Source organism: Lissotriton helveticus, chromosome 3_2, assembly GCF_964261635.1.
Source record: "Lissotriton helveticus chromosome 3_2, aLisHel1.1, whole genome shotgun sequence".
In the NCBI taxonomy this organism is placed as follows: Eukaryota; Metazoa; Chordata; class Amphibia; order Caudata; family Salamandridae; genus Lissotriton; species Lissotriton helveticus.
Window position 1 is genome coordinate 192,627,470 of NC_136062.1, and position 25,454 is coordinate 192,652,923.

Here is a 25,454-nt window from a genome sequence, read left to right on the forward strand (position 1 = left end):
GAGTTGTGGCTTCTCTAGAGCTACAGGATGCTTTCTTTTATATCCCCATTCACGTCGAGCATTGAAAGTAAATGAGATTTGAATTAGCTGTGCGCCATTATCAGTACAAGTTTGCGCCTTGGATCTCATTTCAGATCCAAGAATATTTACAAAGTGCATGACTCGAGCAGTGATTTTCCCGCATCACCCAAACCATCTACATTGGGATGACTGACTGGTCAAAGGGAAGAATATTGCACAACAGACATGTTCTCAATGTAGTGCACAAAACCGTTAAGCAAGTTAAGTCTTTCAGTCAACACAGTCCAGTTTCAGCCATGGTCCCAGACATCCGTCCTGATCTTTGGCGGCATCCTGAACACAACAGTAGGTAAGGCCTTCCCATTAGAAGGGATATATTTGCACCTTAAGTGCCTCACTCAACAGCTGAAGGATTCAACATTAGGTCATCTGGTTAAATCTCTGCTGTGCATAGTGTCTTCTTGCATCCCAGTTATTGTTTTTGTAGTCTACAGATTTGTTCTTTACCAGAGGTACTGGATACCCAGGGGTGGCTCAGAGTGACTGGATCCTTCAATGGACAAATACAGATGTCAAGCAAACCAAGCCTGCAGTCACCTGGTGGGTGGAATGCACCAATCTTACACAGGACTGGCTTTGGCGCTGGTGGCGAACAGCAAAACACACAAGGTGATGGACGGAATGTTGCACATTGGCAAAACATTCACCCCCAGTCACAGATCTGGGTTTAATCCATCGTTATTTTGCACACCACGCCACCCCAGTTCAGACATGGCCATATGCGAATCAGTCTTGACCCTGTGCCTCATGGGAACAGTCCATCCCGAACTGCCAAACCATGTCTTCTCTGGACCGCAATCAAGCATCCTAGGACCGGTTTCTGGCTATCAGCCATCATCAGCCAGGATAGCTTGACTCCAGTGGTGTAGTGACCACAGGACCCATGTCTGGGCATACCCTTCCCACATAGGGCGAACATCACAACACACAAGGTGATGGACGGAATGTTGCACATTGGCAAAACATTCACCCCCAGTCACAGATCTGAGTTTAATCCATCGTTATTTTGCTCACCACGCCACAGATTTAAAATGTACCACAGTGGCTGGGGTTGGCTTTACTAAAAAGAACGTATTTATACACCATGAAGTGTGTTTGTAGCTCTTTGATAATAGCTCATAGCTCACTGTGCTGTATTAGGATTCTAACTTATGAACTACAAGTAACCTCAAGATCTCTGTGACAAAAGCAGTAACAGACTGAACTATCCAAGATAAAAACGTTCTGTATTTTCTTTTAAACAGAGTCTTATATAGGGCAAATCGGGTATTAGAGCGCCTTACATAGTACCAGTTGCATTACATGAGGACACATTAATTTTTGTTAGGCACGGGGAGATTAAGTGATTTGCCCAGCGTCATTGCCGAGACTCGAACCCGGTTTCCCAGATTCAAGGATGACCGCCCTAGGCCAACTCCTCTACCCATTATTTTCAGCAGGCATCTTAACCCTCTGTGCTACTTTATGATGAGTTAAAACTTCCACTAGACACTCCTATTTCTCTCCAGCAGAAACATTAATCGCCAGAGTTATTTTGACATTTGCTTTCTTGCCTAAATGTTGCTGGACACGCAAAGAACTCTGCAGCAGGTGCTTCTAAACCAATAAGTTATTTCCAAACATTGCCCTCTGTGCTCAGTGCCAGGTGCGCTGCACCTGTTGCACTGCTCTCTACTCACTTTATTTCAGTTCACTGCCATTCTGACCTGTGTCTCTACTGCATATTTAATTCAGTTTCTGTATAAGTCACTTGTTTACCTCTGTGTATGGGTCTCACTGCATCCCTAAGATTGTGTTAATCAGCTGCCCTTACTGTGCATTTATAAAATATTTCTTTCTCTCCACAACCTACTCTTTTTTGTGAGTTTTCGCTTCTTTCTAAAGTATGTGCATGCCATCTCTACTTGAGTGGTCACTGATGAATATTTGAGGGTAGAATGGCTCCTTCACTTGTAATTGGTCTGCTTGCTACCTTAAGAGGTGCAGCATTCTTCTTGGTGGTGTTTGCTGCATGTCTACATGAGACTCCCCTGTATTTGTTCATATTATTTTTCCTAACGACCTACTTTCTTCTTACAGGCCATCAGCTGCCTCAAGAGAGCCAATTACTTGGCACCGTTTGACTGGAAGGTACTCTCTAACCTTGGACTTGTGCACTTGACTATGCAGCAGTATGCCTCATCCTTCCATTTCCTTAGCGCTGCCATCAATCTTCAGCCACGGAGAGGAGAGCTCTACATGTTGCTGGCAGGTATGGATGGGTTGCATGAATGAAAAAGGGAATTTGCATTGAGCAAATCAAAGGCATTAGATTTCAGAAAAATGGGCAACACCTAGTGGTGCAATTCATGTTTCTTTACAGAGAAGCTGATGACAAGTGTCTTCATATATGTGTTATGGGATAGTGTTCTTTGAAGAGGTGAGTCTTTATCTTCAGGAATTGCAGGAGGGTTGTATAAGTTTTCATGAAATTGAGGATGCTATTCCATCACCTAAGGAGATTAGAGAACAGCTGCATTGTTTTTATTTTCTTGTATTGTTTCTTGTCAAGTCCTGCACAGTCCTAACCCCTAGTATGGCGCTGTTCACCTTAGGTTGTTAGGTTCTTGACCAATACATCTTGGTATCAATTCTTATGGCCTTTTAAACAATACATATAGTTTTGAAGATGACGCTAGCTTGGATGTGAATCCATTGTAATTCCTTCAGTCACTGAGGAATGCAGTCACATTTCTTCAGGTACTTGATGAAACAGGTTTGGCATGTAGGAATTACGCCATGTTTCCACCTAGATATCAATTCCTTAATGTTCAGAGCACTACTATAAATAAATAGCAGCTAGAGCTACCATAAAGATGTCTTTGATAGGTGCCAGTGTGATACTGGCATACTTTTGATCAAAACATTGCCTCCATCCAGGTATGCAAGACCTATGGCTTTGTATTGTTATGAAATCAGTTTCTGGAAGGAAGGGTTTTACTTTTTTTCACAATGCAGAGCTAGTACCATGGCTATATGTTTTTTGATGGATTTGACCTAGGTGGCACCCAGTCTCGTTATATGAAGCAGCCAATCCTTTCCTACTAAACTGGGAGCATTGGATAGAAGATGCTTTGTGTATGACCCTGCGGCAACATGGTGTATACAAAGCAAGCCTCCTGAAATCGCATCACACAGGCTCTGAAGGCACTTCACTGGCTATTGTGGTAGAGTAGAAATTTAAAGTATTTTGCCCTGTCTACACAGCATTTTTAAACAAGCATTTACAATGCAATGGTTTTGCCTTTGTTAAAGTTAGAGCTATTGGCATTGCTCTTGACATTATTTTTATTTATGTTTTTTTAACATAAATAAATGGCATTGCCATTTACAATGCCACTAGCTTTATCTCTCGCAAATGACACACACAAACACACACAGAGCCCCCCCACACACACACCCACACAGACCCCCCCACACACACACCCACACAGCCCCCCACACACACAGCCACACAAAGCTTCCCACACACACAGCTACACAGAGCCCTCCACACACACCCACACAGCACAAGCAGGCAACAGGGGCACACGGAGGCACAAGCAGGCAACAGGGGCACACGGAGGCACAAGCAGGCAACAGGGGCACACGGAGGCACAAGCAGGCAACAGGGGCACGAAAACGGAGGCAGAAGCAGGCAACAGGGGCACACTGAGGCACAAGCAGGCAACAGGGGCACACGGAGGCACAAGCAGGCAACAGGGGCACACGGAGGTACAAGCAGGCAACAGGGGCACACGGAGGCACAAGCAGGCAACAGGGGCACACAGAGGCACAAGCAGGCAACAGGGACACGAAAACGGATGCACAAGCAGGCAACAGGGGCACGAAAACTGAGGCACAAGCAGGCAACAGGGGCACAAAAACGGAGGTACAAGCAGGCACCGTTACAAGCAGGCAACAGGGGCACGAAAACTGAGGCACAAGCAGGCCACAGGGGCACACGGAGGCACAAGCAGGCAACAGGGGCACACGGAGGCACAAGCAGGCAAAAGGGTCACAAGCATGAATTGTAATTTAGACGGGGCTGAAGTGGAGAACGGTCAGTAGGGAAGTAGTGTGGCTGGTGCAGTGGTACCAGGCCGAAAGGTGAGAGGGGCTGTCTGCACCCCAGTTTGGACAGTTTCCACTACCTAACAGGGATTGGTGGGAGGGGGGCGTACTTCTTGCTTGCTTTAGAGCTGTTACTTCGGGGACGCAGTGCACGCTCCTGCCTGCTGCCGCCAGGACACGACAACAGGCAGGGAGAGGACAGGCTGTGAGAGGGCAGGGAGGGGACAGGCTGGGAGAGGGCAGGCTGGGAGAGGGCAGGGGGAGGACAGGCTGGGAGAGGGCAGGTTGGGAGAGGGCAGGCTGGAAGTGGACAGGCTGTGAAAGGGCAGGCTGGAAGTGGACAGGCTGGGAGAGGACAGGCTGGGAAAGGGCAGGCTGGAAGTGGACAGGCTGGGAGAGGACAGGCTGGGAAAGGGCAGGGAGGGGACAGGCTGGGAGAAGGCAGGCTGGGAGAGAACAGGCTGGGAGAGAACAGGCTGGGAGTGGGCAGGCCGCGAGAGGTCAGGCTGCGAGAGGACAGGCTGCGAGAGGACAGGCTGCGAGAGGACAGGCTGCGAGAGGGCAGGCTGCGAGAGGGCAGGCTGCGAGAGGGCAGGCTGCGAGAGGGCAGGCTGCGAGAGGGCAGGCTGCGAGAGGGCAGGCTGGGAGTGGGCAGGCTGGGAGAGGACAGGCTGGGAGAGGGCAGGCTGGGAGTGGAGAGGTGTGGCTCACTGGTTAGAGGCGGCAGACCTGTAAGCAGAGAATGGCCCGGGACCAGGGTTCAATTCCCGACGCGGCAGGGTCTTGGACCAGGGTCAACAGACTCGATAATTCTCGCCTCAGTGCCTACTCTAACCAGGGAACACACTCGGTAACTCTGGGCATTAAGCTTGCCTCATCTCTACAACGGCCCCCCACAGATGCCAGGGATGCCTGGTTTCACCTTGGAGATACCCAGAAAGGGACCATCTCACAGGGAAAACCAGGACGGGTTCCCCAGCGGTCTACAGCGCCAGGACACTCGGGTAGAGTAACAGTGCGCTTTAAGTATCCCACATTCACATTTACATTTACATATGAAGGAGATTTGAAAAAAAATTGGTTCAAATGAATTTCCGTTAAGAATGGGATGGTGGGAATTCTAAGCAATTGCATGCTAAAATGAAGCCTGTTTTCTGGCAAAAAAAATATGAGTCTCCAGTTTGAATTGGGAATTGGGGCATGCATGCCTTTTTCCTCTTTTCTAGCAGAGCCGTCCTGGATCCTTAAACCATTACAGCTTTTTTATCCAACAACAACTGCATTCTGAGATTTGTAGTTTAATGCTTATACATTGCAAGAATGGGCTGTAGGCTAAAAAGGCAGCACTAACTGAAGGGAACACATGCCATCTATTTGGTTTATAATATTTCCTTAACTTAACTACCAGGCAGAATTTGGAAGCTAAGAATTCAGCAAAATGCAGCCTTGATGAATTCAAACGCTGGGAATTAGTTAGGGCTCATACATGTCAATCTAAACTTTGTTAGCTTTGCTGTTAAAATGCTCGCTGCTCTATTGATTCTTATTGGTTTCTCATCTACTCCTTTGGGTCGTTTTCTAGCCTCCCATTTGCTGAAGGTCTCTCATCTGTCCCTCCCAATCCCTGACGGGCCTTTCATCTGCCCCTCCCAGTCCTGAACAGACCTCTTATTTGTCCTGCTGGTTCCCCCTGTAGGACCCTCATCTCTCGCTTCGGATCTTTGCCTTCTTCCAGCTCCCTACAGGGCCACTTACCTAACATCACAAGCCAAAAGCGAGGGGACAAAATAAATTACTTATCCAGCAAATAAGATTAGAGCAAAAATGGAGGTAGATTGAAAGAGAAAAAAGAGAGAAAAAAAATATAATGAAAAATATATTTTCCCCTCTTTTCCCTCCCTCCCTTTATGTCTCTTTGTTCCAACAAATCGAAAACAAGGAAAATGCAAATCCATATTATACACTGCTGAAACAAGGAAGGAACAGTGCCAAAACCCAGTAAGAACACAGCTGAAACAAGGAAGGAACAGTGCCAAAACCCAGTGAGAGCACTGATGAAACAAGGAAGGAACAGTGCCCAAAACACAGTAAGAACTCTGCTGCAACGAAGAGAAAAAATTGCTGACGCGAGGGAATACTACAGAAACACACACTCCATACCACCACCATGGGAACACTAATAAAACAAAGCAGATAAACTGGTGAAAATGGGCTCGCTACGGCTACAGAGGCTGTGCAGAAACAAAGTGGTAACACTGCATCAGGGGCGAGCGGAAAGGTGCGCTGTGTGACTTTAATGTGTATTATTGTTAACACGTACATGAAGCGTGTGTTTGAGGGTGGGACAGACACCCTGCCTGAAACTTATACTCGGGCAACTGTCGGTGAAACACAAGTGGTCATTAAATAAACATTAATTTTCTACGTGTTAAGGAACGTGTCTTATTTGCGCACCTGTTACAAAAGTAACCGCTGCTGCCTTTGCTGCTGTTTTGCGGCTCGGCTCGGCCTTCGGCTTCTAGAGCCAGACCGGTGCCCGGGCTCGGCTCAGGCTGGCTCGCCCATGAGTGCTCTGACTCGCCCACCCCGGGTGCAAGCAATGCCTGGGGCCAGTGTGTCACGGTGGGTGAGGGGTGGCAAGAGGTGCCCTGCACAGCCTACCTCATGTAACCTCACTCACTCGGGCAGTCAGTCACCCCTCACTCGCCCAAGCTGTGCCGGCCCCAGCCCTTCCCTTTGCTCCCCGGGGAGGCCCGCCTGCTCTGCCCCTCTCAGCCCGGCGGATTCCCAGGAATCCGGGCTATGTTTTCGGTCCGGATTCCACGAGGGGTCCCCTGGGCCGGGCCAACCTTGGCCGCTCCGTTCCCACCGAGTCACCGCTGCTGGGGGCCCGGGGGCGGGGTCACCGACTCACCCCCCTCCCCCCAGACATTCCAGTGGGGCCATCAATAACTGCCTCATCATGAGCTGCAACACCCCAGACACAGCTGCAAAGCTTCCAGTTCCAGTGAGTCCTCTCCCGGGGGTTCTCTTAGAATTCTGGGATTTGTAGTCCTGGTTTTACACTGGTTAAATAAAACCACAAGTCCCCAAATTCGAGCTTCTAGCGAGCTTTCTTTGCACGACATCCTCTCTAGTGACTTGACTGGCCTGCCACACTTCTGGACAGGCGACAGTGCCTGTGACAAAGCCAGTAGGGCTGGGACAGAGTTAGTCACGGATCCGGACGTGTTCCCAGTACACACGGGTCTCCTCGTGGTAAGGCGCAGCCACCTTTTGAAGGCCTCACACTGCTATTGCCAGCTGGCGTTTCTGTAGCGCACACTCTGACACTGGCACGGCTTCCCGGCGCTTTCAGTTGTTCTGGCACACATAGGCCGTGAGCATGTGTGGTACTTGTGTAACTAAAGCTGGCAAAGACGAGCTGCACAACATTGGAGGGGGGAAGGGCGCAGGTAAGATGAAGAGAGGGTGGAGGGGAATTTGACAGGTAGAGGCGAGTAGCGCCACGATGTTCAGCCTTCAAGCCTGAAGCGCTTCCCATTCCCTCCACCCTCTTATCGGTACCAGACGGCGCCCTGAGGCTGCTTGCATCACGTCACGCCTTATGAAGCCACTAGCCATGGGTTCAAGGAAGAACCAGATTCGGGGGCGTTCCCGAGGCTTCTCCGCGGCCGCGAGGCCAGCATCGGGCAACAAGCGGGAGGGGGCGGGAAAGGGGGGTGGAGAGACGCAGAAGTGCCGGCAATGCCGGACCAGATTCGGGGGCGTTCCCGGCTTTCGGCTGACGTCGCGTGACGTCGGCAAAAGCCAAAGAATCTCGGGAACGCCCCCGAATCTGGTCCGGCATTGACGGACAGGCCCCTCGTCCAATGGCTAGGCTCCATTTATGGAGCCAGCCAATGAATGACGAGGGCCGACCCAAGCCACACTACAGTTCTCATCAGGTTTTCGCCTGCGCGAAAAAGATGCGCAGAGCGCATCTTTTCGCCAGGCAAAACCTAAAAAGGCCCAAAATACATATTGAAGCTAATTATGTTCTACCTACTGACCAGAAATGTCCGCTTTAGCCAAGCGCACCTGCTCTTATCAGAATTGACATACAAGGAAAAAAGACTCTAGCAGATCACCGAGCATGCGTGCTGGGACTTGGTCTTTCAACGAGATCTCCACCACCTGCTCACCACATAGACACCTCAGCCATCATGACCTCAATGCACTCTGGAGCACCGACTGACCCTTGCCCCCACCATGTCTTCAACCTAGGACAGAAAGAAATCAGCAAGTGCCGTCACCGACATCCTCAATGCCTTCATCACCACAGCCATCTTCCCCGACACATGGAAAAATGCAGAAATCTCTCCTGAAGAAGCCCTCCGCCGACCACAGTGACCTCAGTAATTACAGCCCCATCTTGCTACTCCCATCTCTGCCAAGGTCCTAGAGAAAGCTATCAACCGCCAGCTCACTGGCCACCGTGAAGGAAACCACCTACTCTGCCCCTCCCAATCCTGCTTCTGGGCCAACCACAGCACCGAGACCACCCTGATCGCCGCGACCGGTGACATCAGAAGACCCCCACCAGATCCAACTTTCGTAATGCCATGACCGTCTCCAACTGGAGGAGGTCCAACTGCCTGAAGCTAAACAAAGACAAGACGGAAGTTCTGATCTTTGGGAAGAACACCTCATTATGGACAACGCCTGGTGGCCCACCGGACTCTGACCCACATCGAACCCCACTGACCACACCCGCAACCTCGGCATCATCCGGACAGCAATCTCACTATGAAACGTCAGGTCAACGCAGTATCTTCCGCCTCCTTTTCCACCCTCTGCGTGCTTCCAAAGATCTACAGATAGATCCCCATCAACACCAGAAAATCTGTTATACAAGCCCTCGTCACCAGCTTCCTGGACTACGGAATTCAATCTACGACTGAATCACCACCCAACTCCTCAAGCAACTCCAGACTATACAGAATGCTACAACCAAACTCGTCCTCAACCTCCCCAAGCATACCAGCACTACCCCCCACCTCAGATGCCTCCATTGGCTTCCTGTGCAGAACGGGTCCCAATTCAAGATTCTCACCCGCGCCTACAAAGCCCCCCACAACATGGGACCAGCCTACATCAATCACCGTCTGGCATTCACTATCCTTCCGAATTGACTGCACTCAACCTCACTAGCCTTCACCCACAGTCCCCACATCTGCTGAACCGGAGGTCATTCCTTCTCCTACCTCGCTGCAAAGTCCTGGAACGGCTTTCCCTCCACCTTCAAACATCTCCCTCACTCGCAAACTTCAGAAAGGAACACAAAACCTGGATCTTCAACTAAAGACCTGCAGGACCCCAGTGCCTGGATACCCCTGGGGTGATTAGCCACACTATATAAGTAATTATTGATTGAGTTCTCCCATATTTCATCTGATTAGACAAGGCTCTAACATTCCCATAGAAAAACTGTCCACTGTCAATTAGATATCTCTACAAACACCCCCTCCCTTCAGTTCTACCCAAATACTGGGGCTCTCTCAGGTCATTTCATAATTGCTAATTAAGTCAGTTATCAGTCTCTGATTTTATGATTAAAACCCCTACGATCAGTGGTTGACATGGTGTCTGTGAGGGATGTGGCAAACAAGCTACTCTTTTAAATTTGACCCTTGTTTCTTGGCAGTGGTGTTTGCTAGGTGAAGCAACCTAGAGTACCTTTGCTGCTTTTCACCCACACGTGTAGCCAAGCCTGTTAGATCTCCTTTCCTTGGATATAGTACTGGTGGCATCCATGAATGTCACCTCTAAGCATTTCCACAGCTGTACGCAGCACTTCAGAACACAATGAAAATAAACAAATAAATCAACATGTCATAAGTCATACTCACCCAGCTCTCATTAAGTAAACACATTTGCAACTCACTCAAGTCTTTCACAATAACCGACCATTACTCTAAGGCAACATGGAGTGTGGTCTATTTAGCTTTTGTCTTTGCAAAATCTTCCAGAGTCTCATACCAGTCATGTAATGCTTTTACATTCAGTATAAACATGGGGACATCTTTCTTAAACATTATGCTGTACGGTAATCAAACATGGCCACTACTAATTGGCCTTTGTTCTAAATTCTGAGAGTAAAGTAAAATTAAGATTTGATTCTAATATATACTATTCAATCTGAAGGTCAGCAATTTGTTCCATATTGATGGTAACTGAACCAAAAAAAAACGCTCACCTCTAGTAAAAATTCAGAATTTAGGTACTACCAAGAAAACTTGTTTGGTGCTGAGCAGGTCTCTGGCCAGGGTGTGAGTTTGGATACTAATCAGTGAGATTCTTATTGGTATAGACATTTAAAACTAGCACAGCTTATCTTGATTTGAATGGAAGCTGTGAGGAAATGGGGCGTATTGTATAGTGATCACAACCTTCACTGAGGGCATTTTTTTCTGGGCATATAAATGGCACCTCTGGCACCTAGAACTCAGATGGTGTTGAACCGGAGAAGAGGACCGAAGAAGGACTACCCTGCTGCAATACAACACCAACCCCTTTAGGACCTGTCAGGTTTTGTTTGTTAAACCGAAGAAATGACTGAGACAACAAGAAAACCGACACCAATTTATAAAAGTAAAGCAAATTTTTATAGATTTTTTTAGTCATCAAAACAAAAGCTATGTGCCGGAGTGCTCCGGAGATATAATAATTAACAAATATTAAGTTTTTACTCAACTGCAAGCAAGCATAGGCAAATTCAATGAACTTGATACCAATAAACCTTGGAGCACATGCATCAAACCATTTTGCGATCTCAAACAGTGCGAAACGCAACATTCGGCCATTTGTGATTGCAAAATGGCCTTTTCCGATGCATGTACCTTTTGGGCAATTTACAATTAAGAAAATCAATTTTTTTTGCGATTCCCTTAATTTGCAAATACAGTTAGGGAATTGCAAATTGCGATTCTCTAAATGCAATGCAACATGCATTTGCAAATCACAAATTACCACCAACTTCAAGTTCATGGTAATTTGCAATTCCTTTGAAAAATACAAAAAAATGCATTTTTCAAAGTGCATTGTGGTGCACACACATGCCCTTAGGGCATGTGTGTGTACCACAAGTGCATACCTGCCTTTTGTAGGTCTCGCCTATGCAGCGCGCAAGCGCTGCATAGGAGGGGACCTCTTGTAATCGATTCACTTTTTGGGCCAAAAACGTGCATGCGTTGCATTGCTTTCAATGGCAACATGTACACGTTTGGCGATTTCCATTGCGGGAGCGAGCTTGAACCATCTGTTTGTAATTAACAGATGGTACCTGCTCGCTCCCGCAAGGGAAACAGGCACAGACCCCCTCCTCTCTCCCCTCCCCCTGCTGCCTACTCCTCTCCTTGTCAAACTTTTTTTTTCCACTTTCAGCAAGAGATGTGTGCGCTTGTTTGAGTGTCTCTCTGTCCTTCGTGTCCTGCAACTCCGCTATGTGCTCTAGAGTGCCCCTCTACCTATGAACTCTATGTAGTGCCTCTCCATACATATCTTCTCTAAGATATCACTGTAGTCTCAGAACCTCTAACCAACTCTGTTCCCTAATGTTTCCGTGTACCCCTATTCGCGGGGTGACCTACATTGGTACCCTACTACTCCTTGGTGGGCTCTCTCAAGCACCCCTCTTTTCTACTACTTCAACGCACCCCTTATCCTGCTCCTCCACTCCTGGCGCCCCCACCTCCATCCTTGTACAACAACGCTTTGCCCTTCAGCAACCCTTGCCACTTCCCTCTCTGGAGCCTGCACGCCAACGAGGACAGGCAGTGGAGGGTGGGGGTGCGGGGGCAGGAGAGTGCATAGGAAGCCAGGCCTGGGGATGCTGAGGAGAGTTTGGCTACTGACTGTGGGAAATGTGAGCCCCTCTCTCCGCCCACCACATCTGCTGGAAGGAAGAGCGGGGGCAGCTCTGGCCCTGGCCGAGCATCAATCTGCTTTGTTTCATCGTTAATAGAGCCTGCAGCCCCAGCTCTGGTGATATTCATCCGGGCCACAGCGGGCCTCAAGGCAGACACAGAGCAGCCCAGGGTTTATGAGCCGGGCGGGCTAGCTCCCATCCCCTGCTCGCCCAACTGGCCTCGTTACAGGGCTCGGGGCTTGGAAAACGCTCCAATATATCTCCTCTCTGGCTCGAAGGAGAAGCAGCCCCTTGGTGGCCGTGCTGGGTATAGTTCCCGTAAACACAGAGGAGAACACAGGGCCTATTGTTTGGACCAGCCATGATTAGTGGGCTGCTTGTTCCAGGGCTTGGGGTTATGGGACAGGTAGCTCCACTGCTGGTAGCCAACAGCATGAGCACCTATGGAGGCACACAGTGGTCTAAATGCCCTCTAGTGCATAGATGCCCTGGCATAAGGCGCTCTATATTGTGTAGTCTGGCATATAAAGTATGGACTATTGATATGTAGAACATTATATAGATATACTTATATATATATAGTCTTGTTTGCTGCTTTTGCCAAATAAATAAGAATTTGCCTAGATTTTGGGATTCGTGTTGCCTTCTGTCTCTGGGGCTCCGGAATTGCAGTTGTGCTTTGCTTTGCATATATATATATATATGTATATATATATATATTTATGTGTGTGTGTGAGCAAGGCCAGGTTTGGCCGAAACGCATAATGGCGGATTTGCTGAAATAACAAGCATTGGCATAGCCAATAGGTCTTGCCTTTGGGACCTTATAAGTGTTTTAGGAATCTCAATTCCTTACTTTGATGCATTTGTGAGGTAAAACATTGGCTAGTTGTATTGTGGTTACCTAGCCCTATTTTGGGCAACCAACGACAGGAAGCCATTGACAGGGACCATCAAGGCCTTCAGAAACCGTTACCACAACAGAAGAAGCAATCTTCAGTTAGTGCGTCACTTATCTCTTTGCTATAGACTCCTGTGAAAGTCCTCCTGATGCAAAGAATACAGGATGCTGAAGATGCTCAAGGTTGCTGTAGGTGTAATGCAGTCAACGGGGTCTTCCTGCGGTTACTCTTCTGTCCATTGGCTTGGTGAGGTGGCCCTGGCCACAGGGGTCGACATCCTTAGAAGTCCTCTTGAGCCTGGCAGAATTCCAGTTGCTACTGGGCTACCAGTTACCTAGTATGACGGTCACAGTGGAATCCTTCCCGGAGTGCTAACTTACCTTCTGTAATGATATTCCTGGGTCCAGCAGACTCGGGGGCAACTTTTGTGCGTCTGGTCCTGGTCCCTGCTGCTGAACAACGGCGAGACAAAGATCTGTGCTGCCAACTCGCCTATGCAGGCTTCTTCAACTGTGTGTCCCTGTGCTGCGAACAGGTCAGCCAACTGACCCTTGGAGTCTCTTACTTTGGCTGGGCTCAGGAATCAACTTCTCCATGAGCAAGACACAGCAGGCACAACCCTTTCTTCTTTGCTAGCCTGCAGGTGCTGTCTGTTGCAGCCTCTTTTTGCCAGGTAGTCCTTCTTCGTTCCTTTTCTCCAGTCCAGCAATACCTGAGGTCTGGGGGCCAGGATAGCCATTTTTATTATGCCTAGAAAGTGTCTTTAGGGAAGGTTGTGGTCTCTAGCCAATGGGCTGCCATGTTCCCTCCCTCCTGATGGCAACTTCCTATGAAGTGTAGTATCTAGCTATCCCAAAGTCTACCCATTCTCAATATATCAGAATCCCTCTCTTGGCTTGTTGAACTCCTTGGCCCAACCTAGAGGTTTGGCTACCTGGTAGGCTACACCCCTCTGAAAAAACAGTTAGACAACTGGTTTACCCTTTGTGTGCCGAGAAACAGTCGGTCTGCCTAAACAGTAGCTACTCTCAAGTGTTTCCCATTTGCCCTTCAAAGGTTTCCTTTTGAAGCTCTGCGTTTGGGCTAACACCCATGTGGCTCCCATGCAGGCTTCTATTGTGTCCTTCCTACGAGTCATTCACACGTCTCCAATTGAGGTAAAAGGCTCTCTGTGAAGACAGTCCTGGTGTACAACCATAAATGGGCACTGGATACCGTGGGCAACTAAAGTATCAACTTCTAAAATTTAAATTTTCCCACCAGTGATATTAAATTTGATGTAACCATTAAATTAAATGTTATGCACTGATTCTTTTGATGCCTTACAGTGCCAACTTTAATAGCCCTATTCAGAAGTTTGCAGAGCTGAGATGCCTTTGCATAGTAAAAATAACAATGTAGGGTTTTTTACTGTTGAAACACATAAAAGTACATGTTCCACTTCTTAGCATGCAACACACTTTCTTAGTGCCATTTGACCTACCTTAGGAGTGGCTTATGTATATTAAAACTGGAGGATTGGGCTTTGCCATTACCTTAAATGGCAAAGTCAAGTTAGCAGTTTTAAATTACCCTTCCAGTTTACAGTGGAAGACTGGGGGTCATGTTTTACCTTCTTGTATACTTGGTGGCACAACTAGTGTTGCAGTCCATGAGACAGAGTTCAACTTACAGTCCCTAGTTTTGGGGACCTAGTTTAGGACACCCCCGCGCCGCACGGCCACCAGCTGCTGCGTGTGCCTCCCGCCTGCCTGCCTCGCTGCCCCGGGCGCCGCCGTGTGACCACGCCCCCTGCCACCGAGTGGCGTGGTCTCCTACGGTGTAGCGCTGTGCTCGCCTGACCTGCAGGCTCCTGTTCCCCGCTATCTCGCGTGTGCCCCTCTGCTTTATTGTATCTTATTGTGTATTTATTTTGTTTTTTTTGCCTGTTTGCCTGCTTGCCTGTATCACCCCCCGTCTCCTCCCTACCCGCTCCCCGCTTCCCGCCACCGCCGCTAACCACGCCCCTTTTTTCTTTCTGTACCCTCCCCGCTCCCGCCTCCCAGCTGCTCCGCCCACCCTCGCACTTGGCCATATATGGCGACCGTGCGACGCAGGTGAGTGTGACCTAGTTTAGGACACCCCCCGCGCCGCACGGCCACCAGCTGCTGCGTGTGCCTCCCGCCTGCCTGCCTCGCTGCCCCGGCCGCCGCCGTGTGACCACGCCCCCTGCCACCGAGTGGCGTGGTCTCCTACGGTGGAGCGCTGTGCTCGCCTGACCTGCAGGCTCCTGTTCCCCGCTATCTCGCCGTGTGCCCCTCTGCTTTATTGTATCTTATTGTGTATTTATTTTGTTTTTTTTGCCTGTTTGCCTGCTTGCCTGTATCACCCCCCGTCTCCTCCCTACCCGCTCCCCGCTTCCCGCCACCGCCGCTAACCACGCCCCTTTTTCTTTCTGTACCCTCCCCGCTCCCGCCTCCCAGCTGCTCCGCCCACCCTCGCACTTCGCCATATATGGCGACCATACGAACGCGCAGCGGTCACGCGCAGCGGGCGCGCCAATTGTGCGCCGAAGGCGCGCCAAAGGTAAGCCCGTCTGCGCCCGTCCGCGCCTGGACCGCGCCCAGCGCCAGGACCCCTGGCCCCCACCGACGGAAGACGACCCGACTATCCTACAACGCCACCGAACTCATCGCACTCAACACTGGCGGGATCCCTGGATGCTACCGAGCCACCCCGAGACGCACCCACGGACCTTTCAGCTGCCACTCCTGCAAGTTCACCTGCATCCGGACCTGCACCACACCAGCACCGACCAAGCCGAACTCCAGCAGCAACCACCTCAAGTGCATCCTGCTCAACACCCGCTCCGTCCACAGGCACGCCATCGAACTCTGGAACCTCCTCGACACCACAGCCCCTGACGTCGCCTTCCTCACGGAAACCTGGATGAACGACTCCTCAGCGCCCGACATCGCCATCGCCATCCAGAGGGCTACAAGATCACCCGAAGAGACCGCGTCAAACAGACTGGAGGAGGCATCGCCATCATCCACAGGGACACCATCCACATCACGACCAACACCGACGACACCCTGAAAACCGCCGAACACCTACACTTCCAGATCCGCACCGACCCGAAGACCACCCTCAGAGGCACCCTGATCTACCGACCCCCGGGACCACGCACACAATTCAGCGAGGACATCGCCGACTTCGTCAGCCCGCATGCCCTCCCCTCCACTGACTACATCCTCCTGGGAGACCTCAACTTCCACCTGGAGAACAACAACGACCGCAACACCACCACCCTGCTCGACAACCTCGCCAACCTCGGACTCAAGCAGCTGGTATCCACCCCCACCCACCTCGCCGGACACACACTCGACGCCGTCTTCTCATCCGGCAAAGACATCGCCTTCAGCCACGCCACTGAACTCCACTGGACGGACCACAGCTGCGTCCACTTCACCTTCAGAAGAACGACGATCCACCACCACCAGCAACCGGTTGCGCGAAGAAGCTGGAACAAGATCACAGCCGACCAGCTCGCCGCTTCCCTGAGCCAGCATCCCCCCGCCAGCTCAGCAAACCCCAGCCAGGCCGCCGACAACCTCACGAAATGGATCAGCAACTGCGCGGACGAACTCGCCCCACTGAGGACCCCGCCTAGCAGACCCGGCAGCAAGAAGGCCCCATGGTTCACCGACGAACTCAAGAGCTCCAAGAAGAACTGCCGAGCCCTCGAGAAAGCCTGGAGAAGGGAACCAACACCGGACAACAGGACCGCCCTCAAGCTTGCCACCCGAAAGCACCATCAACTGATCCACGCCACCAAGAAAACTGCTTTCAAGGACCGGCTGGACAACAACGCACACAATAGCAAGGAACTCTTCAACATCGTCAAAGAGCTCTCCAACCCCAACGCCGGAAACAACGACATCACCCCATCGCAAGACCTCTGCAACTCCCTCGCCTCCTACTTCCACAACAAGATCGCGGACATACACAACAGCTTCAGCACTCAACCGACGCACGCCACGACCAAACCACCGCCCCCCACCACCACCCTCCGCGCCTGGACTCCGATCAGCACCGAAGACACCATCCGCCTGATGAACTCCATCCATTCCGGATCTCCGACCGACCCCTGCCCTCACCACGTCTTCAACAAGGCCGACGCGGTCATCGCACCCCACCTGCGGGACATCATCAACACCTCCTTCGACACCGCCACCTTCCCGGAGAGCTGGAAGCACGCCGAACTCAGCGCCCTACTCAAGAAACCTACAGCGGACCCCACCGAACTCAAGAATTACCGCCCCATCTCGCTCCTCCCGTTCCCAGCCAAAGTCATCGAGAAGACCGTCAACAAGCAGCTGGCCGCCTTCCTCGAGACAAATGGATCCCTCGACCCCTCACAGTCTGGCTTCCGAGCCAACCACAGCACCGAGACCGCCCTCATCGCTGCCACCGATGACATCCGAGCCCTGATGGACAACGGAGAAACAGCGGCCCTCATCCTCCTAGACCTCTCCGCGGCATTCGACACTGTCTGCCACCGCACCCTAGTGCAGCGCCTCAGCAACATCGGAATCCAGGAGAAGGCACTGGAATGGATCATCTCCTTCCTCGACGGAAGAACACAGAGAGTCCGTCTACCACCGTACAAGTCAGAGGCCACCAAAGTCATCTGCGGCGTCCCTCAAGGATCCTCGCTGAGCCCCACCCTCTTCAACGTCTACATGAGCCCCCTCGCGGCCATCGCACGCCAACACAACCTCAACATCATCTCCTACGCTGACGACACTCAGCTGATCCTCTCCCTGACCAACGACCCCGCCGCCGCCAGAGCCACGAAGGGATGAAAGACGTAGCCGAGTGGATGACGACCAGCCGTCTGAAACTGAACTCAGACAAGACGGAAGTCCTCATCCTGGGTTCCTCGCCCTCCGCCTGGGACGACTCCTGGTGGCCCCCCGCCCTAGGCAGCGCACCCAAACCGACAGACCACGCACGTAACTTGGGCTTCATCTTGGACTCCTCCCTCACCATGACCAGACAAGTCAACGCCGTCTCCTCGTCATGCTTCAACATCCTGCGCATGCTACGGAAGATCTTCCGGTGGATCCCCACCGAGACCAGGAAAACGGTCACCCAGGCCCTCGTCACCAGCCGACTGGACTACGGCAACGCCCTCTACGCCGGAACCACGCCAAGCTCCAGAAAAGACTCCAGCGGATCCAGAACGCCTCAGCCAGACTCATCCTCGACATCCCACGACACAGCCACATCTCCGGACATCTGAGAGACCTTCATTGGCTCCCCGTCAACAAAAGAATCACCTTCCGCCTTCTCACCCACGCACACAAAGCCCTACACGATCAAGGCCCTAGCTACCTCAACAACCGCATCAACTTCTACACTCCCAAACGACATCTCCGATCAGCCAGCCACGCCCTCGCCGCCGTCCCCAACATCCGAAGAACGACAACAGGAGGAAGGTCCTTCTCCTACCTGGCCGCCAAGACCTGGAACTCCCTACCGACCGACCTACTCCTGACCCAAGACCACCTCTCCTTCAGGAAGAAGCTCAAGACCTGGCTATTCGAGCAGTAGCAGCACTCCCCCCCAGCGCCTTGAGACCCTCCGGGTAAGTAGTGCGCTATATAAATGCCTGTGATTGATTGATTGATTGGACAAGTCAATTAAACATTTACCATTTTAAGGGTCAGCACGTGCATAGAGTCCTGATTAGCAGCGCACCGGGCATTTTGGAGGCATTGCACCAGTGCCGATTAGTCTAAATGGGGCACAAATAAGGGTTAAGTGTGCAAAAAGTCTATTTCCTCATACAATCAGTCAGTGGCCGTCAGAGAAGGAATCTATGAGACATGGTTTAGCTCAGCCAGAAGACATATGTGAAAGCCTTATTCAGTACAGATTGAAATTAGTTTATTAAATTAGATGCCAGTGCTATATATGAGTTTCCTTCCATTCCCCATTATTGAATGCTTACTGATACGTAGTCAGGATATTCCCGGCAACCCAGGGGGGCCTCGGAATGCTTCTCTTCCGTAGCATAGTAGCAAAGATGTTCATTAGAGGTATGCATTTCAAAGTAAAAAAAATAAATTTTACCTCTGTACCATTAATCAGTAAATCTTTTACTGAGTTCTTTCAATTTAGAAAACATAAGAAAGGTAAATTGCAGCACCTAACTGAAAACTGTAAGTCCTCAGATTAGATGCATGTCCAATCCTGCATTACTGAACAGAAAAAGATGCCTGTTGGGTTAAAAATGCCATAGTTCAAAAGAGGATACAGCTCCTTCAGTGGCTCAGCAGCTTCTCTGTCCCACCATGAACTGTAATGACAGTTTTTCTACAGAAAGATGTGCTTGATTGCTAAACCTAGTGTTGGCCAGTGATTAGACTAATCTTAAGCAATCCTAATAGCACCTTGTGTGTGGTTTATGTACGGCCCTATGGGTCCCTTGTGGGTTGTTTGTGTTACAGTTTAAGGAGGATATGGCCTGGTAGTTCTGGCTGGACCTTTTCGATTGGTGATGGGTCAAGACTGATTCACATATGCCTGGATCCAAGCTGAGGTGGCATGGGAAACAACTACACAATTGTGGCATACCGTAGGATTAAATTCATGTAAAATTGCAAATCAACAATAAAACCATGAATTTTCACAGGAAAAAGCATTTAATTTCACTAAAATTTAATTTCTAAACCTGCCTATACATAGAACTAGGCTGTGTTTAAATGTCTGGAATCTCCGATATAACACACAAATACATACAAATATCTGCATTTATATAATATCAACATACACACACACACATATATATATATACACACAAATTGTTTAGTGTCCCAATTATTTATATATGAGAGCGAATTACCCTTTCATTTTAGTATGTTAACAGTCCTGTCGTTCCTCTTTGTTTGCTTTCCGTGTAGCTTACAATAAGGCATGTTATGTGAAATATTCCAAATGTGATTCCACCTTGAGGTAGCCATGTCCAGAGCAAAGCCCTTTGTAGAATCTCCTACAGCTCAAAATAAATTCCACATTATGATTTATGGGGCTCCTCCACCACAAACAATGACGCGTTTCGGCCTTTCTGTCTGTAAGGCTTTCTCAAGACACGGAAAACGCAAGGAACTAAACAACCTACAATTAAATAATTACAAACAAGTGCACCTAACACTCCATCAATACTGTCTAAAATTACCCTGAAAACAAAGAATTATCAGAAACCAAAAAGTGACAAAAAATATCCAGACAAAATCACACAAAAAAAAGTAAGTGTCTCAAGATTCTATTAATTGTATTATAGAGCTTGTTCTCTTTTTTTCTAATCATTTCACAAAGAACGCATGGTGTCTATCCCAATAGACTTTTCTCCTTTACCAAAATAACATGGGAGCCGTAGTATGAAGTCTCAAAACAATTCTCTTTATTATTCTTCAAAGCATTAACAAAACGGCCCAACCAACGCTTTTCATCTTCTGACAGGACTTCATCAGGGTTTATGTATTTCTTGGCAGCACTATCACATTAAAGTCAAAGTGTGAGGGAATCTGTTCTCCCAGAGATTCTTGGAACACTCATATTGCTCCTATATTATCGTAGAACAATAAATGAAGGCCATATCATAATGCATCCTAATATGCACACCCATTAGGTTCTGTAAGCTCAGACCTGGTAGCACGACTCTCCACCACCATCAAGTACCAACTTCAGAATGTAAAACTTAATTCTGATAGATACATCTGCCGTGTGGATTCCTCACCTTGTGAATATCCCCTTGCGTCAGCAACATTCGGAAATTCTTTTTGTAGCTTCGCGCCGACGTGGACTTGGACGTCATAGAGGCACGGCATCGCTCGCGACTCCACTGACGTAACCGACGCCTACAATAGGCCCACGCCGGCGTGATGACATCAGTTCCCTTTTTTCCGCGTTGTCGACGCTAATGGTTTCGGGATACTCTGTAGCTTATAGTATATTGTTACTTTATTTCCTCTATTCTACATTCTCTGAACCTTTTGCTCGATTATCATGTCGACAAAGAAAACAGGGTTTAAACTTTGTAGAGAGTGTGGGAAGATGATGTCCGTTACGGACCCTCACCAAGACTGCATCTGGTGTTTGAGTTCGGATCACGACGTTGACGAGTGTTCATCATGTCAGAAGATGAATCCGAAGGCTCTTCGAGAAAGAGAATCAAAACTTCTTGTGGCTAAGCTGAAGGCGAGTAAAGTTAAAAGATCCTCGAAGCACTCGAAGAGATCGAAGTCAAGATCTCGAGAGGCGTCGGCCTCGAAGTCTTCGTCTGATCACGCTTCCGGTTCTCGTAAGAAGCATAAGAAAAGGAGGCATGAATCCCGCCATCATTCAGGTGATAAGTCTGGTTCTAGATCGAAGTCTCCCAAGAGGATGAAATCGAAGGTAATTCCTCCGCAAGTGTCGGATCAAGAAGGTGAGGCTTCGCCTTCGCAGTCGATGGTCCATTCTCCGACTCCAGTTCCGGATCCGACGCCGTCTCCGACTCCGTCTCCGTCTCCGGCTCCAGGTGACACCGATGGAGTTCCTATTGAGGAGGAAACTTCGAATCCTGTTGTGGAAACAGATTCTAACCTACCTCGAGACCAGCCTGAGCATCCACCATTCCCGACTCCAGGTCAGGACCCCTCTGCGTTTTTGAACGCAATGTATGGTGTGTTCTCAAGATCGTGGTACCCCTCTGGAGCACCTTCGGGTCCAATGGGTCCTATGGCTTTCAATTTGGGTGTTCCTCACTCATATGCTCCAGCACCCTTCATGCCATATATGCCAGCCCCGACCCCGCTGTGGCAGTACCAAGCTTCACCGAGGTCGACGCCGGTATCGACGCCGGCTCGGCCGAAGTCGACAACTCCGGCTCCGACGTCGCCGGCTCCTAGCAAATCTATGGAACAACCTTCTAAGCCCTCGGATTCGATTCCGAAGTCGGCTCCGGCGCCGTCGGATTCGGCGCGGGATTCGACTGCACTTCGAGTTAAAATGAGGTCTCGAAGAGAAGCTCAACGTCTTCTTGATGAACAGAGAGTTGGTGATTCTTCTTCTGAAGTGGAGGAAGGTGAGCTGGAGGGGAGTTATTTTGAGGACCTAGCAGAAGCGAGTGGTCTCGAATTTCCCCAGAGTGGTCTTTACCTTCAGGACCTGATACACCCTCCAGAGATGTTCAACCTTATCATGTTGTCATGAAGAAGGCAGCAGGACTTTTGGGTTTGACTTTGCCTACTGTCGAATTTAAGTCAAACTTACTGACTGAGGTCCTTCATTCTCCGAATTCGGCAGTGGAACCTTTACTGCCATTTAATGATGCTTTAAAGGATCCCATTATGGAGGTATGGAAGAAACCTTTTTCTGCTCCTGCAGTTTCAAAAAATGTGGCTAGGAGATATAGAGTGGCTCCTGAGGATCCTGCTTTCTTGTCTTCTCATCCTTCTCCTGAGAGTTTGGTAATTCAGGCCGCTTGTTCTAAAAAGTCAGTTGGTGCTTTTCCGCAGGTGCCTGGCGACAAAGAGGCCAAGAAACAGGATCAAGTTGCAAAAAAGACTTTTTCTTCAGCTAGTATGGCATTGAAGTCTTCTAATGCCACTTGCCTTATGGGTAGATATATTCATGCTCTTATGGACTCTATGCGTTCATTAATCCCTAAGGTTCCTGAGGATAGCAGAAAAGACTTTGAGGAAGCTTTGTCTGATTCTCAGGCGGCAGCCCGTCAGGTCATTCAAAGTGGGCTTGATACTACGGATTCTGTGGCAAGGATCATGGGCACGGCGGTGGCCACAAGGCGTTCAGCCTGGTGGAAGTCGTCTGATTTTTCAGCTGATGTACAATCTGCTCTATTGGATTTACCTTTCGATGGTGAAGGGCTCTTTGGAAGGAAAGCAGACACTGCCTTGGAGAGATTCAAGGACAGCAGAGCAACTGCTAGATCTCTTGGCCTTCAGGTCAGGGGTTCTACGACCAGGAAATTTAGAGGTTTTGGCCGTTCTTCCTTTCGTACATTTAGACAAGGTCAGCAGCAGCAACAACAACAGCAGCAGCAGAATACCTTGTATAGATCATACAGGGGAAAACAGAGGGCACGTCCTCGAGGACGTCAAGCCTCCTCCTCTTCCACCTCTTCCAACCCCCCAGCCACAGAAAAGCAGCCCTAGATCCGCCATTCAGGATCATGTAGGCCCAGTGGGGGGTCGGCTTACCCATTTTCTACGAGATTGGGAATCGGTTACATCAGATCTTTGGGTTCTCAATCTCGTAGAAAATGGGTATGCTCTTCCTTTTCGGGAATTCCCTCCCAATTACCCTCCTTGCCAGGGGTATTGCTCAGAGGAACATCTGTTACTCCTTCAGGAGGAAGTCCAAACTCTATTGAGAAAAGGTGCGATAGAGGTGGTCCCAGAGCAGGAAAGGGGTCAGGGATGCTACTCCCGGTATTTCCTGATTCCCAAGAAGGATGGCAGACTTCGTCCAATCCTGGATCTCAGGATCTTGAATTTTTATCTGAAACAGGAAAAATTCAAGATGCTCACCCTTGCTCAGGTTCTTCAGGCGCTGCTGGAAGAAGACTGGATGGTGTCACTCGACTTGCAGGATGCGTATTTCATATTCCAATCCTGAAGTCGCACAGGAGGTATCTCCGTTTTACGGTGGGATCGTAGCACTACCAGTTTGCTGTCCTTCCGTTAGGACTTACTACTGCGCCTCGGGTCTTCACCAAGGTGATGGCAGTGGTGGCGGCGTGTCTCAGAAGATCAGGGATTCCTGTATTCCCGTATCTCGACGACTGGCTGATCAAAGCGCAGTCGTCAGAGGCTGTGCTTCATCATCTGCGAGAGACAACCCAGTTGTTGTACAGGTTGGGTTTTTCGATAAACGTACCCAAGTCTCACCTGGTGCCCTCCCAGCGCAACCTGTTCATAGGTGCTGTACTGGACACAACTGTATGTCGTGCATTCCCCCCACCTCAAAGGATTCGCGCCATACAGGAAATGATTCCTTTATTTTACAATGGAGCGGTCGTTCCAGTCCTGAAGGTCCTTCGCCTGCTCGGTCTGATGGCTTCTTGCATTCTGTTGGTCAACCATGCACGCTGGCACATGAGGGCACTCCAGTGGTGCCTCCGCAGGCAGTGGTATCAGCACAACGGAGATCTCAGGGAGTCTGTGAGGATCTCCAGAGAAGCTGCGCGGATCTGTCTTGGTGGAGCGTGGAAGGCAATCTGTCTCAAGGAAAGCCCTTTCATCTGCCTCCATCGGTTGCCACAGTGATGGCAAATCATCTGGCCGGGGTTCTGAACGTTCGTGCAGACAGTCTGTCGGCGGTTCTTTGCCGACCACGAGTGGAGGCTCCATCCGGAGGTGGTTCAAGACATCTTTCAGATGTGGGGGACTCCTCGGGTGGACCTGTTCGCCACTTACGAGAATGCGCACTGCCTGTCATTCTGCAGTCTCCAGCATCCGATGCAAGGAGCCTTGGGGGACGCGTTTCAGTTGAGTTGGAGAGGTCAACTCCTTTACGCTTTTCCTCCCATACCCTTGATTCCTCGGGTTCTGAGGAAGATTCGCCAAGACCGGGCCCAAGTCATATTGGTCGCCCCGGACTGGCCAAGAAGGGTGTGGTATACAGATCTTCTCCACCTCTCCTCTCACCCGCCGCTCCGTCTCCCTCTCAGGGCAGACCTCCTCTCTCAGATGGAGGGGCAGGTTCTACACCCCCACCTCCAGACATTACACCTTCATGCCTGGAGATTGAACGGGGCAACCTGATTTCCTTTTCCCTCCCGCCTGACGTTGTGGATGTCATCTTGTCAGCCAGGCGTGACTCCACTAAGTCCATCTATTCTTATAGATGGTCGAAATTTGTTGCGTGGTGTGGGGAAAGGTCTGTTGACCCTTTGAAAGCCCATTTGTCTAATGTTCTCCAGTTTGCCCTTTCTCTGGCGCAGCAGGGGCTTGCTGTTGCCACTGTGAAGGGTTATCTTTCTGCGCTGTCGGCTTTTATCTGTTTGCCTGACCAGCCTTCTCTTTTTAAATCTCCTGTTGTCTTAAGGTTTTTGAAGGGCCTTGTAAATAAGTTCCCTCCTACTCCTTTTATTGTGCCTCAGTGGGACTTAAATCTTGTATTGACCTTTTTGATGGGTGCTCCCTTTGAGCCTCTTCACAAATGTCCCATGAGGCTTCTTACCCTTAAAACGGTCTTCCTCGTTGCAATAACCTCGGCAAGGAGGGTAAGTGAGCTTCAAGCTCTTAGTTACAAGCCCCCTTTCTTGACCATTCATGCTGATCGAATGGTTCTCAGGACCAGGGCTGCTTTTCTGCCTAAGGTGGTATCTCCTTTCCATCTAGGACAGTCTATTACCCTACCTGCCTTCTATCCTCCCCCTCACCCTTCCAAGGAGGAAGAGAGACTGCACCGTCTGG

General features: G+C 49.8%; 1 protein-coding gene across 2 annotated transcripts in view; it reads left to right on the forward strand.

Moving 5' to 3' along the window:
• The window catches only part of BBS4 (Bardet-Biedl syndrome 4), a 566,073-nt gene that overhangs the window by 449,443 nt on the left and 91,176 nt on the right, over nucleotides 1-25,454 (forward strand). For both annotated transcript variants that reach the window (XM_078685031.1, XM_078685032.1), the window contains exon 12: nucleotides 2,161-2,332. In XM_078685031.1, coding sequence (XP_078541157.1) covers nucleotides 2,161-2,332 — 172 coding nt within the window. The remainder of the gene's footprint in view (nucleotides 1-2,160; nucleotides 2,333-25,454) is intronic.